The sequence below is a fragment of the Ursus americanus genome, chromosome 15, assembly GCF_024610735.1.
Source record: "Ursus americanus isolate L20-20 chromosome 15, mUrsAme1.1.p, whole genome shotgun sequence".
Taxonomy (NCBI): domain Eukaryota; kingdom Metazoa; phylum Chordata; class Mammalia; order Carnivora; family Ursidae; genus Ursus; species Ursus americanus.
Window position 1 is genome coordinate 39,079,259 of NC_142141.1, and position 15,845 is coordinate 39,095,103.

The 15,845-nt window shown below is 45.3% G+C and overlaps 1 protein-coding gene across 1 annotated transcript in view; it reads left to right on the plus strand.

The window, feature by feature from the left end:
• Positions 1–1,361: 1,361 nt before the first annotated feature.
• ADAMTS12 (ADAM metallopeptidase with thrombospondin type 1 motif 12) overlaps positions 1,362–15,845 on the plus strand; it is a 288,146-nt gene continuing 273,662 nt past the window's right edge. The window contains exons 1-2 of the mRNA XM_045787203.2: positions 1,362–1,769; positions 8,512–8,876. Of these exons, the coding sequence (XP_045643159.2) occupies positions 1,643–1,769; positions 8,512–8,876 (492 nt within the window). The 5' untranslated portion in view covers positions 1,362–1,642. The remainder of the gene's footprint in view (positions 1,770–8,511; positions 8,877–15,845) is intronic.

The window sequence follows — 15,845 nt, forward strand, 5'->3', positions numbered from 1 at the left end:
GTCCTTCTAAACGAAAAAGGGAGGAAAAAGAGGTAGTGTCACCAAGATGCCATATAGGAGACTCACGGGCCATTGCTGACTTTGAAACCAGGGGAAGAGGGCAAGGGACTGGGAAATGTGGGTAGCCCCTAGAAGATGAAAAAAGCAGGGAAACAACTGTCCCCTACAGGCTCCAGAAAGGAATGTGGCTGTGCATACACCTTGATTTTAGGCCAGGCAGACCTATCTCAGACTTCTGACCTCCAGAACGGTATGATACTAAATTTGTGCTGTTTTAAGTTGCCAACTTTATGGGAACGCTTAATGCCAATAATAGAAAATGAATTCATACCCCTCGAAATATGGTGGCACATATGTATCTAGTCTGAAGGATTCATACCCACCAAGCCTGTGAGGACGACCTTGTACTTGGATCACTGCTTTGCGGGGGCTGCCCAGGCCTGCACAGGGTTGAATGAGTTGCTCTCCTGCACCTCTCACTGAACACACATGGCTGGCTGGAAGCCACGGAGGACCAGTATGAGACCAAATTCCTCCTGAACGGAGTAAGGAAGCCTGTTTCAGCCCAGAGGTGTGAAATCTTGGCTGGATTATCCAGTAAATTCTCAGGATGCTTGGCAAGCTCCCTGGTTTGCAGCATTCTCTCACTAATGTAAAACTCGAGCCCCCGGGATGCCCCCTCCATGAGCAACCTGGGCAGGTCAACTGGAGAAATACCTTCACACGGTCTTGGGCTTATTTAGTTCCTCCACTGTCTTGGTCTCCTCGTGGGTAGTGGAGGTGGGCTAGGAAAGGTGCGATGATAAAAGCAGAAAGGCACCAGAGTGACGGGCAGAATCAGCAAGGCTCATAATCATTTGGTCTCATCACCTCTTGGTGCCCATGATGGGACTTGTTCAGGGTTGAACCAGAAGATTAGCTCAGACCATTTCTCTCTGTGTGACTTGGCCAAGAGAGAAACTGCCCATTCCTTTTTTAAATGGAAGTCCTAGCTTGCTTTGGAAGAAAATCCCAGAGAAATCCGGCTGACTCAGGGGTCTCCGCAGAGCAATGTTAGGAAAAGTTCAGAACTGGGAGGAGAAAGGCAGCCAAGGGGGCAGCACTGAGCCGGGAGGGTGGAGGAGTGGGGTGCCCTGTGCCCCACCTCTGCGCTCAGCAGTTCGGCCTGTATTTTGGCCAGGGAGGGCCGGCCTGGGGGCCTCTCTTTTCGCAGTCCCGCCCAGGGTGGCTCTCCCGGGTCTCCCCTATTTGGCCGGCTCGGCAGGGCTCTGGGCGGGGCCGGAGGAGCGTGGGGGTGGGAGGCCGGAGGAAGATGAGCGGAGTTGGCTGCGAGGCCGGGCGCCGAAGGCAGAGGGGTGGGGATCTTGGGTGGGCTGCCCCCTCCCGCTCTGACCCGTTCCACACCCCGCGGAAAGCAGGCGCTGCCAGTTAAATCATTCCCCTTTCAGGAGGGAAGGGGAATAAAGGTAACGAACCCCTTTCTGCTTAAAAAAGCAAAGGGAGATCGTGGGCTTTGCAGCCGCTCTGTCCCACTCCTGGACCATGCACCCTTGCATCTTTCTGCTCGGGCACAGGCGAGGACTTGATTTCTTGAGCTGAGAGCTAAACCTTGCTGACTTTTCTTCTCCCCAACAACCGAATCATGCCATGTGCCCAGAGGAGCTGGCTTGCAAACCTTTCCGTTGTAGCTCACCTCCTTAACTTGGGGGCCCTTTGCTATGGGAGACAAGCTCAGCCAGGCCCGGTGCACTTCCCGGACAGGAGGCAAGGTTAGTGGCTTTTCTTTTTTCCTTTGAAAGCCGTGGTGGTGAGACGTGTGGAAAGTTGGTTGCTCCCCCTTCCCCTCCCCCACTGGCCGAACTCTGCAAAACCGTTTGGCTGAGTCGTAAGGAAGTCTGGGCTGGGAGCTCAGTAACATAGGGTGTCTCAGAATTCAGTGTTGAAAATGATGATTTCTTAATTCTCACTGAAAGGCGAGTGTCCCCCGTCTCTTGCACACTAGTGCTGCGGCAGTAAAGACCCAAGGGGTAACTGGTAACACCCCCCCCCTTGTCTTCTCTTTGAATGCTGCACTGTTTCAGTCTTCTATTTTTCAAATTCTGAACATGGAAAATGATTTTTTAAAAAGTTCCAACTGGCCACTGGCGGTGTTTCTAGTTAGTTTCATCTCTGGACAGGGGAGGGGAAATGTGATTCCCGCCCCTTGCTGAGTGAGTTTGGCTGTGTTTTGGTTTCCTGGAAAGATTAAGGGCTGTGTTTTAAAATAACAGTTCTTTTTGGGGGAAATTTACCACTGTAGGGGCTCCCCTTTCCCTGTCCCGCCTTCCTGAGGGCAGCTGGCTGCATCTGCTTGTGAATGTCATGAAACCTACAATGCTATTGAAAACACTGGAGGGGGGGGGTGATCAGGACAACTTGTCCTTTAAACCTAACATCTTGAGCAGAGCGGCACTGCTGCCTCTGCTTTTTTATTGGACTTGAAGTGTCAGAGACACTTTTGTGTTTGGTGGGGAGTTCCTTGCACCTCTAGGAGAAGACAGAGTGGTAGCAATGGCCCGCGTGGCTGGAGAAAGTTACCTGCACCAGGACTGCTAAGGCACTCTGCATGTGTCAGCCCAGCAACCACTGTCTGCAGCCTTCTGGGGTGCAAGGACCATTGTTACTGACCCTGTTATAAAGCTGAGAAAGCTTGTTGAGTTTATGGGCCCAGCTCATGGTGAAGTGGTGTTTTGAATCCAGTAGCCTGGCCTCTTAGCAATAATAGGGACAACACATACAGACACACAGACACACAAACACACAGACACACAGCACTGCTTTAGCAAACATGAAGTCCAGTGTTTGCTGTCTGTGCTCAAGCCTTGAGTAGCTCCACTAGCATTCTGACCACTTGGGTGGCAAAGATCATGAGCCTGTCTTTGCTGAGGATTTCCACACAGGGTTCTGCCTCCGGTGCTAAGTTCAAATACTGCTGAGAGCTCATCTACTGTGATTTCAAAAGCCATCAGAAGCAAGTCTCTTTGCTTTCCTTGGGAGCTGGAGCCCGCACACTGGGGTTGGATGTCAATCAGCCAGCACTTGCTTGTGTAAACGTTCCAGATACAATCTCCCACCCCCAAGTTTAAAATAGCAGCGTTTGTTTTTCTTTGAAAAACAGCTCCTTTGTGAAAAGTCTCCCTTCTGGCAGCACAAACAAAGCCTGTGAGCACTTCCCAGGGCATTTGGAGATGATTTGGTTCAAAGACACACATTCTCCTGCTTTGGTTTTCAGCTCTCCTTGCTCCACATCTTCGTAAGCGACTTCAGCTTAGTGTGGAGCAGACCCCCCCCCCGCCCCCCGCCTTGCTCTCTCCTCTCTGGAAGGTGAGAGATGGTTGTTTTCCTTGGTCACCTTTGGGGTTCTGTGCTGAAATTACTTGATACTGACAAATAGCTCTGGCGCGCTCAGAGTTTATCAGCCATACACAGATTTTTAGGTGTTAAAAATAATTTCCATTTCTAACAGTCTTTTCTCCAGGATATTTGTTCTTCATCATCACCAGTAGATTTATAAGTAAATCCACATTTGGTGCAACAGAGAAATTTCTGAGCAGGCTTCATTTAGAACCGAGTGGAGAGGGAGAACAACTGAGAGAGAGAGAGAGAGAGGTGGAGAGACAGGATGAGAAATTCTAAGGCTTCTTGGGACTAGGATGACCTCGGTTTTGCCCCAAAGGACCAGCCTGTCATTTCACAAAGAACCAATGTCCCTAGATTTCCATTTCTACTCTGACAACATTTTTGAATTGCACCCAAATTTTGCACATTTAAACTTGCAAATGACTCCACATATCATCTCTGCCAACCTTATTTTTCCGGAGGAGGAATGGGGGACCTCGGAGGTGAGTCTGTTAGTCGGAGTGTATTCAGTGAGCCCCTATTAAGTGAAGGGGATTGGACAGGGTCCCATGGCTGGAAACATTCTGATCCTAGATAATCGTTCACATTGTCTCTAGTTCTATGGGGCGGGCGGAGGCAGGATTTTAGGCCTGGGAAAGAGCACAGAGGTACATCCCATCTTTTCTGGGACCAGAAGGCAGATTTGACCCTCTGCCCAGTATTCTTTCCACATCACTCACTTGTGATATATAAACGTGCAATGACTTCCGCAAGGTTTCGTGGTTCCCAACCAAGTATCAGAACAATGGGAAATGTAAATCTTGCGTGCAACATTCTGCCTTCCTTCCACAGCCAGTGATAGCCCCTTGGGTTCCTTATTCCTTGTACTGTCTACAAGTCTCCGCTGCTTCTACGATCTCTTTTGCTCCCAGCGACTCTGAAATCAACAGGGCAGGCACTTTATCCCACGGCAGAGATGTGCTTCTGGCTGCACAGGTTTGTGCAAGAACAGAGGGAACGTCTCCAGACAAATGTTTTGAGTGTGCTTCAAGACAAATGGTCTACTCATGTATCTATGCTACCTGGGAAAAAAAAAAAGGAAGGAAGGAAATGATTTCATATATTTTCTTTATGTAAGAAGACACTTCACAGTTTTGGTATTTTATTTGTGTTCGTTATCATAAGCAATCACGGTCAGGAGGTTAGTGGTCATAGGGTTGGTGAGCAAGTCCAGCCTCCCGTGGTGTATTTTACAACTTAGGGGGGAACAACATAATCCTCCACATCTTGACACGTGTCGTTTTCTACGATAAAAATATATTTGAAAGGTCGCAACATCCGTGGAAGAGAATTATGAAAACAAACTTCTGACTCTTAGAGAATTTCATTGCCTTTTTTAGTGAAGAGTCTTTGAGATTCATGGCTCTCTAAGATAGAAATACACCATATAGAGTTAAGTATAGATTTAACCTAAGCTATGGGATCTGGCAGGTGAGTATTCTCTCATCTCTCTCCTTTCTTTCTAAGCAGAGGGAAAAAGTCGCCTGTACTGTGAATTTTCGAAAGCACTTGTGTCCACAGGCTTCACTCAAGGTTTCTCATGAAGTATCATCAGAGTTTGTGACCGAGGGTTTCGAGGCTAATTTGAAAGAAGGCAAATCAAGGTTCTCAAGGCTGATAATGTATTTCCATAAAGCTGCAGACTGTGATGGGATTACAGTGTGCCTCAGTTCCCCCACCCACAGCCTTGTTGACGCCCCGTCTTGACATCTGGTTCTCAGTGGTAGACCCTTGAGAAGCAACAAGGGCAACAGTTAGAAGGGTGGGCTCTGGAGTCAGAGTGCCCCAGAATGAATCCTCAGCCCTCTTTGTTGTCTTTTTACAGGGGTGGGAATGAGGGCTAAGACGAGGGACCCTGTTAATAATATCTGTCCCAGAGAACCTGAAGGACTAGACAAGACCAGGTTGGTGGGCTCTAAATGCTGGGCTTGACCGCAGAAATGGTAAAATTATTTCCTGACACGTGCTTTCTCCCTTCCTGTCCTCTCCCCTCTGAGCTCTGCTTTCTATTGGCCAAGCTTATAGCTACCTCATCTTCCAAACTACATGCCCGCTGAGAGGAAGCGAAGGGGAGTGTGGGCCTCTCCCTGTCTCTGCATGGAGGTTATATCTATTTCCGGCCACAGCGATCGCTGATGGCCAAGTTTCTGTCCGTAATACCAGTCGTAGCCGCGGAGTGCTGTTCGTCAAGCACTGTTCTACATCCATTACATATATGAATCCACTGGATCCTCATGGCGACCCTAGGTCGCAGCTGCTCGTATTATGACGCCTTTGTATAGATAAGGCACCTGCAGGTGGGCTACCCACATAAGTCACGCTCCCGCGGCCGCCTGTTTCTGTCCACACCTGGGGCTGACATGGCGTAGCTGCTTCATCTGCAATCAAATCAAGAGGCAAAACTTACCTCTTGTTTCTCCACCTGCTAAATAGGCCATTAGTATCTCCCTTGATTGCTGAGCAAACTGAGGCCTCTTAAAGTCAAGCTGCCCTCTTCTCATCAGGTCATCTCCGCAGAGGCAGTAGTATCTCTTCTACTCTGTTCTGCTCTCTGCCACGTGCAGCTACTTATGTACGAGAAGGGCAGGGGCTAAGAACATGATTTTGAACTAGGAAGCATGAGGTTTCAGTGTAAGTAATGTGGCATATTGGCTCTGGGGCCTCTCTTAGGCTCAGTTTCCTTATGAAATGGGAATTCACTGAATCTGTGTCAAAGGTCGTGAGGACTGAGTGAGAAGGGACTGATGGTAGCTGGCTCATAGCAAGTGCTCGTTCAGTGGTTACTGTGGTTATTATCATTATATTATTGTATAGACAACTTATGCTCATTCTCTTCAAAACCCGTTAGATGGAAAGAAACTGGGTCAAGAGCTCTAAATTTGTTTGCTCTTATATTCTTTGAGGAGTAGGTGCTGGGGCTTAGGCAAGCTTTATCTTTCATTTTATACTTTCAAAAATCACATTTAATTCTTTGAGCTGCATCTTCAGAGACAGGCCCTATAAGGCACAGAGGAGCGTTGCCTGAGAGGAGGAGTCAGCATCTGGGTAGTGACCACACACAGCTGGGCCCATGGCAAGATGATGGCTATACCCTGTTGAGTAAGACTCTTTCTGTCCTTAACTTCCATTCACTGCTCACCCGGGAGAAGCTGGAGACATCCCTGTGAGTAATAGAAGAAAAGAGTAACCTGAGAAGAATACAAGGGAAGCCAATTGTATCCACTCTCTTCCGACCCTCCCTGGCCTTTCCTCTCCTAAGCTCTGAACTTGGAAGGTTCCTCTGATACTAAATATGTCCAAATATTCCTTGGGGAGTAGGCAGTACAGAGGACTGAGTCAACTTGACTCCTAGTTCATGGCACGCTAGCATCATTAATTTGTCCAAAGCCTCTTTCTTGTATTATTATTTTTTTTCTGCATTTCAGTCCCAATTCCCAATCCTCCGCATGGAAAACCATTTTAATGGGTTCCATATGTATTTTTCATTTGCATATGTTCTGGCAGACTTTGTTTCATTGTTTTGGTGTGCACGTATTTTCCATTGATGTCAGTGGCTCTGCATTAACCTGTATTTTTCTTATTTTTCACTGAACATTGTTTTTGAAGAATTGTCCACGTCGTTATGTGATCTGTTGCTCTGAACTGCTGCAATTAGAAGCAATGGTTCTGGATTTTTTTACACCTAAAAAACTGAGACTATTTATTAGTACCTAAGAGTGAAAACTGTGCTCTGCCGCATATTTCATCCAAGGCAGAAACGAACAATTTCACAAAGGGTGTTGGAAGGAAAAGAGGCTGCTTTATAAATGTACCTCATTAAGTCCAGTTCATTTAATTGACCAGCTGCAAACGTGCTCATTGACAGAGCAACACAGTAGGAGACAGATACCTGCGATGTGCAAGAGTCTCGCCTCCAGAGGCTTTGGGAATAAAGTCTGATGAACAAAATGCATGGTAAAACGAGGCTATTCTGGGAGGTGTGGAGAGTAAGGACCTGAGAGAACTTCAGCCAGAAACATTAGGAGAAAGAAGGGGGATTGGAGTTGGGACTTGAAAGCCTCAGTGGAAATAAACAGGGTATCAGGAGAGAGTGCAAAAGACATGGTAGCTGGGGAAGTAACATACAAAGCAATGCAAGCCGGAAGGAATACATCTGGGAGGTGGTAAGTGGAATTTGTTTTTCCTTCTCTCTCTCTTGCTTCCTCCTGGCTCCTTTTCTTTCTTTTTTTCCTTTCTTCTCCCCCCCCCCCCCTTAACGCAAAAGATAAGTTATTTTACTAAGCGGCTAATGGTTTGCCTTAAGTAGTCTGTAATCCTGAGTGATGATTCGCCCCTGCTAGCTAGATTCCTTGTTCTTTTCAGACATCAGTATGAGGAGAAAGTGGTGGGAATTTAAACGTGAGCGAACCAAAAGGTGTATCTGTCCTCGTGTGTGGAAGGGACAAGTGTTCCTGTCTTGGGTTTTTAAAGCGGCAGTTTTCATCTTACCATTTTATTTTGTATATTTTGTAAAAATAAAAAAAAAATCCAAGTTTGTTTCTTTAGGTGCCCGTTTCACGTTATGGACCACTAATGCTGTGATTGGTGGGGAGTTTGTCAGAGTGTATACGACGGGAGAGCTGTTTTTGTTTTTCTCGAACCCGAGTTAATGGGAAGTTCCTGAGGTGTTTAAGCTCCTTAAAATAAACAGTGAAGCCCTGTGATTTGTATTCATGAACTGAGGACTTGAAACATTCCTTACACGGACCTTGCCCCTTGGCCAACAGGATGCCTCATGAATGAATTCTCATCGTAATCAGTCTCTGGGAGCACGTCTGCCATCCAGCGTTGTGCCTGGGTGTTGGCTCAGACTGCCACGCGTCATCAAGGAGGGGCCCAAGTTGATTTGAGTCGTTCAGGGAATTTACTGTTGACAGTGTTTGTGCGGTAGACGGGAGGTGTAAACTTCAGGCCAACAGTGGTATTTCGCCATCAACACGCTGAAGTCGAAGTTCCAAATGGCCGAGCGTTTACCTTTCTGTAGACTTGGCAGGGAGTTCCCTCAGTTTTATTCTTTGTCTCCTTTTCTTTCAGAGCGTTTTATCAAGGCCCTGCCCGAATACCATGTGGTGGCCCCTGTCCGAGTCGATGCCAGTGGGCATTTTCTGTCTTACGGCTTGTACCATCCCGTCACCGGCAACAGCAGGAGGAAGAGAGACTTGGATGGCCCAGAGGATCGGGTGTACTATCGGATTTCACACGAGGAGAAGGACTTGTTCTTTAACTTGTCGGTCAATCAGGAATTTCTTTCCAAGAGCTATATCTTGGAGAGGAGGTACGGGAACCTTTCCCATGTGAAGATGGTGGCTTCCTCGGTACCCCCCTGCCATCTCAGGGGCACAGTGCTGCAACAGGGCACCAGGATCGGGACCGCGGCACTGAGTGCCTGCCAGGGACTGGTGAGTGCCTGGGTCTCTCACCTCCCTCCTCTGCCCCAGGACCCTGTCCTCTTAGCCTTCACACCCAGTGCCAGTGGGTTCACGCACACCTTCAGTGCGTGCAGATTGAACACTTGTGATGTGCATGGTCCTGGCTGCCAAACGGGTTGGGGACAAAGGCATAAAAGTAAAAGTTGATCAATCTGGGAGGTATGGAGAGTAAGGGCACTGAGGGCTCAGAGCTGGGAGAACTTCAACCAGGAACAGCATGGGAGGAAGGGAGGATTGGAGTTGGGTCTCCGGCCTCTGAGGCCGTTCTGAGGGTATCGTGCCTGACTGGCTGGCCAGCCTGTTTTGAATTAGGAAAATCTGGATTTGGACTGAGTGAGAGGCTCACTAGTAATGACGGTGTTGTCTGCAGCTGCGGTGGTACGTAGTTGACTGTGTGGCTTCGTCATCAGACTTCATATGGAAACTTAAGCTGTCAGTTCATCCTTTCGTGCCTTTGTTTTCTCATCTGTGAAATGGAGATAACGACAGTACCCATCTCACAGAGCAGGGCTTGGTGAAGTATAGCCCGCAGACCAAATCTGGACCACCTCTTGTTTTTATAAATAAAGTTTTATTGGACACAGATAAGCCCACCGGTTTACATTGTCTGAGCTTTCAAACTACAACTGCAGAGCTGAGGACCTGGGATCAGGACTGTATGGCCCTTGAGGCCCCAAAACCGCTATCTGGCTTTTATAGAAAAAAAAATTGCTGATCCCTATAATAGAGTATTGAGGGAATTAAATGAATTAATATATATAAACACTTTAGAAGTGTGCTTATGAGTAATACACACTCAATGGATGTTGGCTGCTATTATCTTTTTTTTTATGTTTCTAGTATTGCCAGGTACTGGAATGTGTGGTTTACGAGGTGGTTTCTGTACATCGTCCTCTTCTGCTCTCCAGCCCCCCATCTTGGTTATACTTTATTTTTTTTTATTTTATTTTTTCTCTCTCTCTTTTTTTAAATTATGTTATGTTAGTCACCATACAGTACATCATTAGTTTTTGATGTAGTGTCCCATGATTCATTGTTTGCGTATAACAACCAGTGTTCCTTCCATGCAATACGTGCCCTCCTTAATACCCATCACCGGGTTAGCCCATCCCCCCACCCCCTATTTTAGTAGATGATGAAGCTTGGAGATGTTGAATAACTTTACTGTGTAGTTAATTTGAGCCTGAGTCTTTCTAGCCCTTATCAGTTGTCCTCTGATCCCCTCATCTCCCCTAGTTATGGGGAGCCACTAATCCTTCTGTCTCTGTTATCTGCCTATTTGAAACCCTTGTTTTAGTGAGCCCTCCAGGAGATTCCGAAGTTTCAGAGGCACTGGACTACAGCAGTCGTTCATAACCCTGGTTGAACATTAGGATCCACTGGGAGGCTTTTAAAAAGTACCCATTCCCCACCTGTCCTCCCAGATGTTCTGATTTAACTGGTCTGAGAGTGGAGCTCAGACATCAGTAATTTTTTAAAGCTCCCTAGGAAACTCTAATGTGCGGTAGGTGTTGCCAGCCTATGGATTAGCGTGAGTGGGGATTAATTAGCAGTAGTAGCCAATATTACTCTAAAGTAGCAGCTCTCTCCGAATAATTGTAGCAGCGTGCAGCTGGGGTTGAGAACCACTGCTCTGAATTGCTCCGGCTTTTCATCCTGCGCTTTCTCAGGGAGATTGCACACTGTTAAGCATTATTCTAGGCTTGGGAACAGAATATTGGGACCTTTTCAATTTCAGATGGCCCCAGAGAGCAGTGCAGACTACCATGTGGGCATTTTCAGATTCAGATCCAGATTCATACTAAGTACAGGGGCACAAAGAAGCAAATATTAACTAATGGACTAATGTGGTAGCCAAGATGATGGAAAATTTTAGATTTGAATTGCTGAATGATTTTTGCCGGAAGAACCAGTGTACTGGCATTATTTTGGAGCCCTTCACACAGAACTGAACAGTTAGTGGACAGTTATAAAATAGGCACTGAGATCCAAATGACTTTCTTTCCTTTCCGTGAGCGTGCAAGCTGCTGGCTTCAAGTTCGTTTGCCATTGTAGCCAGTGGTCCTCGTCAGAACGATAGTGATTGGACTTGTGTCTGATTTCTCCTGATCACTTATCTGGGATCTGACTTCTGTGATATTTATTTTCCCTTTCACCCAAACATGACCCCACACTCAAATTCACAGCACGGCAGGCTTAGAATATATTCACTTTTAAGCCCCCCCCCCCCCCCAAGGACAGAGGTGGCCTTTGGGAAGGCTTTCTGAGGAAGGAAACCCTCTCATGTGGAGGAGAACATCTGCTTCTCCTTTCTATGGCTCAGGGCTGGTAAAATCTTTGCTTTAGATATAGTCATCCTAATGCTGTAGGCTGTGTTCTCTTGGAGTCATCTATAATTTAGGGTCTAGTTAGCTTCCCTCACAGAAGGCTCAGATGGTTGCAAACTGAAGACCCAGGAAAGGTCACTCTGGCCAGGGTGTGGGGTGACCTCCTCCCTCCATTTAATACCGTCCCCATAGCTCTGGTTCCCATCCTCTTGGGGGCTGCTGTCGACTGAGTGAGCCCATGTCTTGGCCCAGCAGCTCTCCCTCTGTCGTCTTTACCATTGTCATCACTCTCTCCCTTCAAGTCTTTATAATCTTGAAGTTATGGAATTTGTTTCTTTGGAACAGTTTAGTTGATTTGTTCCATTCTAAGTTCTTTGACGGAGAGACTGTGTTGTTTAATCAGTTAGACTTGGAAGTCATCCTTGGTGGGAGACTCCCAGTGGGGTCGTTTTGGATTTGCTGTTGCCAGGGGCCCTCTAAGGATTTGTTCTGGGCTAGTTGTTGTTAGTATTTCAGTTGAGATTTCTGCAAAATGTTACACTCCACACTTATGCATGATATGGGATTGGGGTTCTGACCCTTCATGGGTATCCCCCTTCACTGACATCTTGGTCTAGTCTCCTGTCACCTGGACTGTATACCTGAGTCAGTAAATATTTTTAATGTTTGTTATTTTAATAAATATTTAAAATTCTTGTTCACAGTCAGGGACAACATGTCTCAGCTCAGGCTTTATTAAAGTGAATATGGTTTTTGGCTCTATCCTAAACCCTAGCCTCAATTCTAGGCATTACCGGGAAATTAGATCCTAACCCCTAATCTGAATAGCTAGCTAGCTGGTCATGGCTTGCTCTTTCTCTCGGGCCACTAAGCTTCCCTCCCATTCAACTTTTTCCTTTTCCTTTTTAACACATTGAGATTTTCTTCCTTATTTTGAGCTCAACTATGGATTAAAATTTTCATAGAGGTATTATTTTAAGTTTTTCTTTAAAGTTGAACTTTCTATTTTGAGATATAGATTTATATGCAGTTGTAAGAACTAATACTGAGAGATCCCATGTACCCTTGACTCAGTCCCCCTCAATGGTAACATCTTGCAAAATTACTGTACAGTATCATAGCTCGCATTTTCATGTTGATACAGTCAAGATACCCAATATTTCCATTACAAACAACTTCTCCTGCTGTCCTTTTATAGACACACCCATTCCTTCCTGCCTCCAGCCCCTTCTTATGTATGCATTTTATATTTAGGTCATGATCCATTTTGAGTTAATTTTTGTATAAGATGTGAGACTTAGGTAGAAGTTCATTCTCATTCTCTCTTTTTTTCGTATAGCCTATGGATGTCCAATTACTCCAGCACCATTTTTTTTTTTTTAATGCTACCTTCCCTCCATTGAAATACTTGGAAAATCACTTGGAAATATTTTTGTGAGTCTATTTCTGAGTTTTATGTTCTATTCTACCAGTAGATCTTTATTACTATAGCTATATAATTAGACTGGAAATCAAGTAGACTGATCTCCTACCATTTTACATTTTGTCAAAATTGTTTTAGTATTTCTCTTTCCTTTGCCTTTCCATGTAAGTTTTAGAATAATTTGACCACAAAAATTTGCTGAGATTTTGGTAGGAATTATATTAAACCTATATATAAATTTGGGGAATTAACATTTGTTACGTTTAGTCCAATCCATGAACATGGTAGGTCTCTTCTAATTCTTCCTATCAGACCTATCCAGGTTGGCTGGTGGGACTGAAAGATCCATGATACTTGGTCTTCCTCCTTCCCAAGGTGAGAATTTTGTAGCTTCTTGGGCCCTCACTTCTAAATCTCACTCTGATGGCATTTCTCACCAGGAAATCTCCCAACCATTAAGTGGGCTTTCCTTATGGACCTGAAAGCCCATCCCTCCTGTTGGGTAGTTAGTGCGATTAGAGAATGAGGCTGTTAAATGGACTCAATAATTGCCTTGTTTTTTTGTTTTGTTTTGTTTTTAATTTACTTTTCTGGGTCAGAGAATTTATTTGGGAAAAAATTAGTGAAACCGTTTTGTAAATTTGTTCTCTTAGTTTGTTCACTCATATTTATTCTTGAAGTATTCTGTTTTGGAGAGTTTTCTGATTCTAAATTAGTCTGGTAGAGTGAGAGTAATTTCTTCTGTGCTGAGCCTCACTGTTTCGCCTGCTGCTCAAAGATGGGGGCTGGTGGAATGACCACATTTAATTCATGGGTGAGACGTAGCTCGTTGATTCAGAGCAGGTTTGGAGAAGAGTCCGCTCTGACAGAACCCAAGTTTCTCAACCCAATGCCTCATTAGTATGATTTATGATTTCTTTTCAGTCTGAAGAATTCCAGTGCCCTTTTCCTTTTTGATAGGTTTTTAAGTGTGCAGCTTGTCTTGAAAGCTGCAGAACGAACTTTCATTTCTTTGACTGCCTTCACCTTCATATGCTCCTTGCAAAATAGTCCTACATGAAAAATATGGATAATCCCATTAGTCAGCCCTGTTTATCTCACATCATTGTAGATAACGGCTTCAAATTCTTGAGAATGTATCTAGTTCTCTTGTTGGCTAAGTAGGAGTGGCTGAATCTCTTTACCCACACGTTTGGGACACCTCATTAAAAGTGCTCTTGTCAAGTCATCAGTGAAGGTCATCTTGCCAGTGGGTGCCTCTCTGGATTCCTTATACTTGTGTTTCGGCACCATGTGACACACTTCCTATTTTTAAGTATTTTTTCTCTTGGCCTAAGTGACACCACATTATTACAGTTTTACTCCTACCTACCAGCCTGAGAGTTCTGTCTCAACATCCTTTGCTCCTTTCTATATCTTTAATTAATAGAGTGTCCCAGGGCTTGGTCTGTGTCTCCCTCTTCTCTAACTTGACCCTTTTATTAGGTGATCCTGACCAGCCCCAAATGCTGTCTTACGTATCTGTCATCTTGTCTGTCCATCTGTTCATTCATCATCTATCATTATCTATAGTCTATCTAATCATCTATTTGTATAATTATCTGTCTTTCGCATCTATCATCTATCTATCATCTATCTATCTATCTATCTATCTATCATCATCTCTCCATCCATCTACCTATCATCTGTATCACTGCCTCCATCTCTGAATATGTATGTGAATAACTACTAAATTTATGGATCTAACTCTGATATTTCCTTATAACCCCAGTTCTTTGCCGTTTCTACATGTATGTCTAATAGGGATCTTAAATTTGACATGTTCAAAGCAATACTCTTTTTTTTTTTAAGATTTTATTTATTTGGCGGAGAGAGAGCACAAGCAGGCAGAGCGGCAGGCAGAGGGAGAGGGAGAAGCAGGCTCCCCGCAGAGCAGGAAGAGTGACGTGGGGTTCGAACCCAGGACCCTGATATCACGCCCTGAGGGGAAGGCAGACGCTTAACTGACTGAGCCACCCAGGCGTCCCCAAAGCAATACTCTCTGTTCCCTCCTCCTGCCATCTTCCCCATCGCTGTACACGTCAACTCCATTCTTCCAGTTACCCAGACCAAAACTCATGGAATTATCCCATCATTGACTCATCTATTTTTCTTACACTCTATGTTTATTCTTATCAGCAAATCCTGTCAGCTCTTCCATCAAAATATGTGCAGAATCTACCACCCTTGTCACTTCCACAGCTAACACCCTGGTTCGGTTATTCTCAACAGGGGTAGTTTTGCCCTATGGCAATGTCTGGAGATATTTTTGGTTGTCACAACTGGGGAAGAAGAGATTGCTTCTGGCTTCTTGTGAGAGATATTGGAAACTTTCTACAGTGCACAGAATGGCCTTCCGCAACAAAGGATTATATGGTACAAAATGTCAAAAGTTTCAAGGTTGAGAAACTCTCCCCTAGTTCTAGTCACCATCCTGTCTCTTCCGGACCACAGTATTGACCTCCCAAGTGGTCCTCCACTTCCTGTGTTAATTCCCTGTAAGCCATTTCTCACGGTGGCCAGATTGGACTTTTAAACACATTTATAGAGCAGTGCACTCTGCTGCTGAAAATCTCTGCTTATTTCCCATCACGGTAGGACACAATCCAAATGTCTTTTCCTGGCTTCCAGGCTCCCTCTGACCTGCTCACTGCCTACCCCCCAACCTTCCCCTTCTCCTTGCCCTCCTGCCTAGTCCTCCGGTCTCATTGACTCTCTCCGTTCTTCAGATGTATCAAGCCCACTCTGGCCTCATCACCTTTACATTGATGTTCCCTCTGCCTAGAACGTTCTTCCCTCAGATTTCTACGTAGCTGCTCCTTCTTGTCTTTCAGATCCCAGCTTATGATCTTCCCTGACCATTCAGTCTACATTAGATGCTTCCAGTGTTCTATCACAGTGCCTATTTTATTTTAAAAAAGAACATACACTACCTGATATTTTCTTTTCTTTTTTTGCTTAACTTTTCTTTCCCTCACCCTGTCTTGTTCACGCATGTTTAGCTGTGTTCCATGGTAACCTTCAGTAAATAGTGGTTGAAGGGAAGGATGCGTTTATTTCAGCATTTAGCCTTTTACTGCCCCATGTTCCTGTAGACCCTCCCAGGCTGTGGCTTCACAATGAGATTATGGTTCCTCAACAACCCAAACA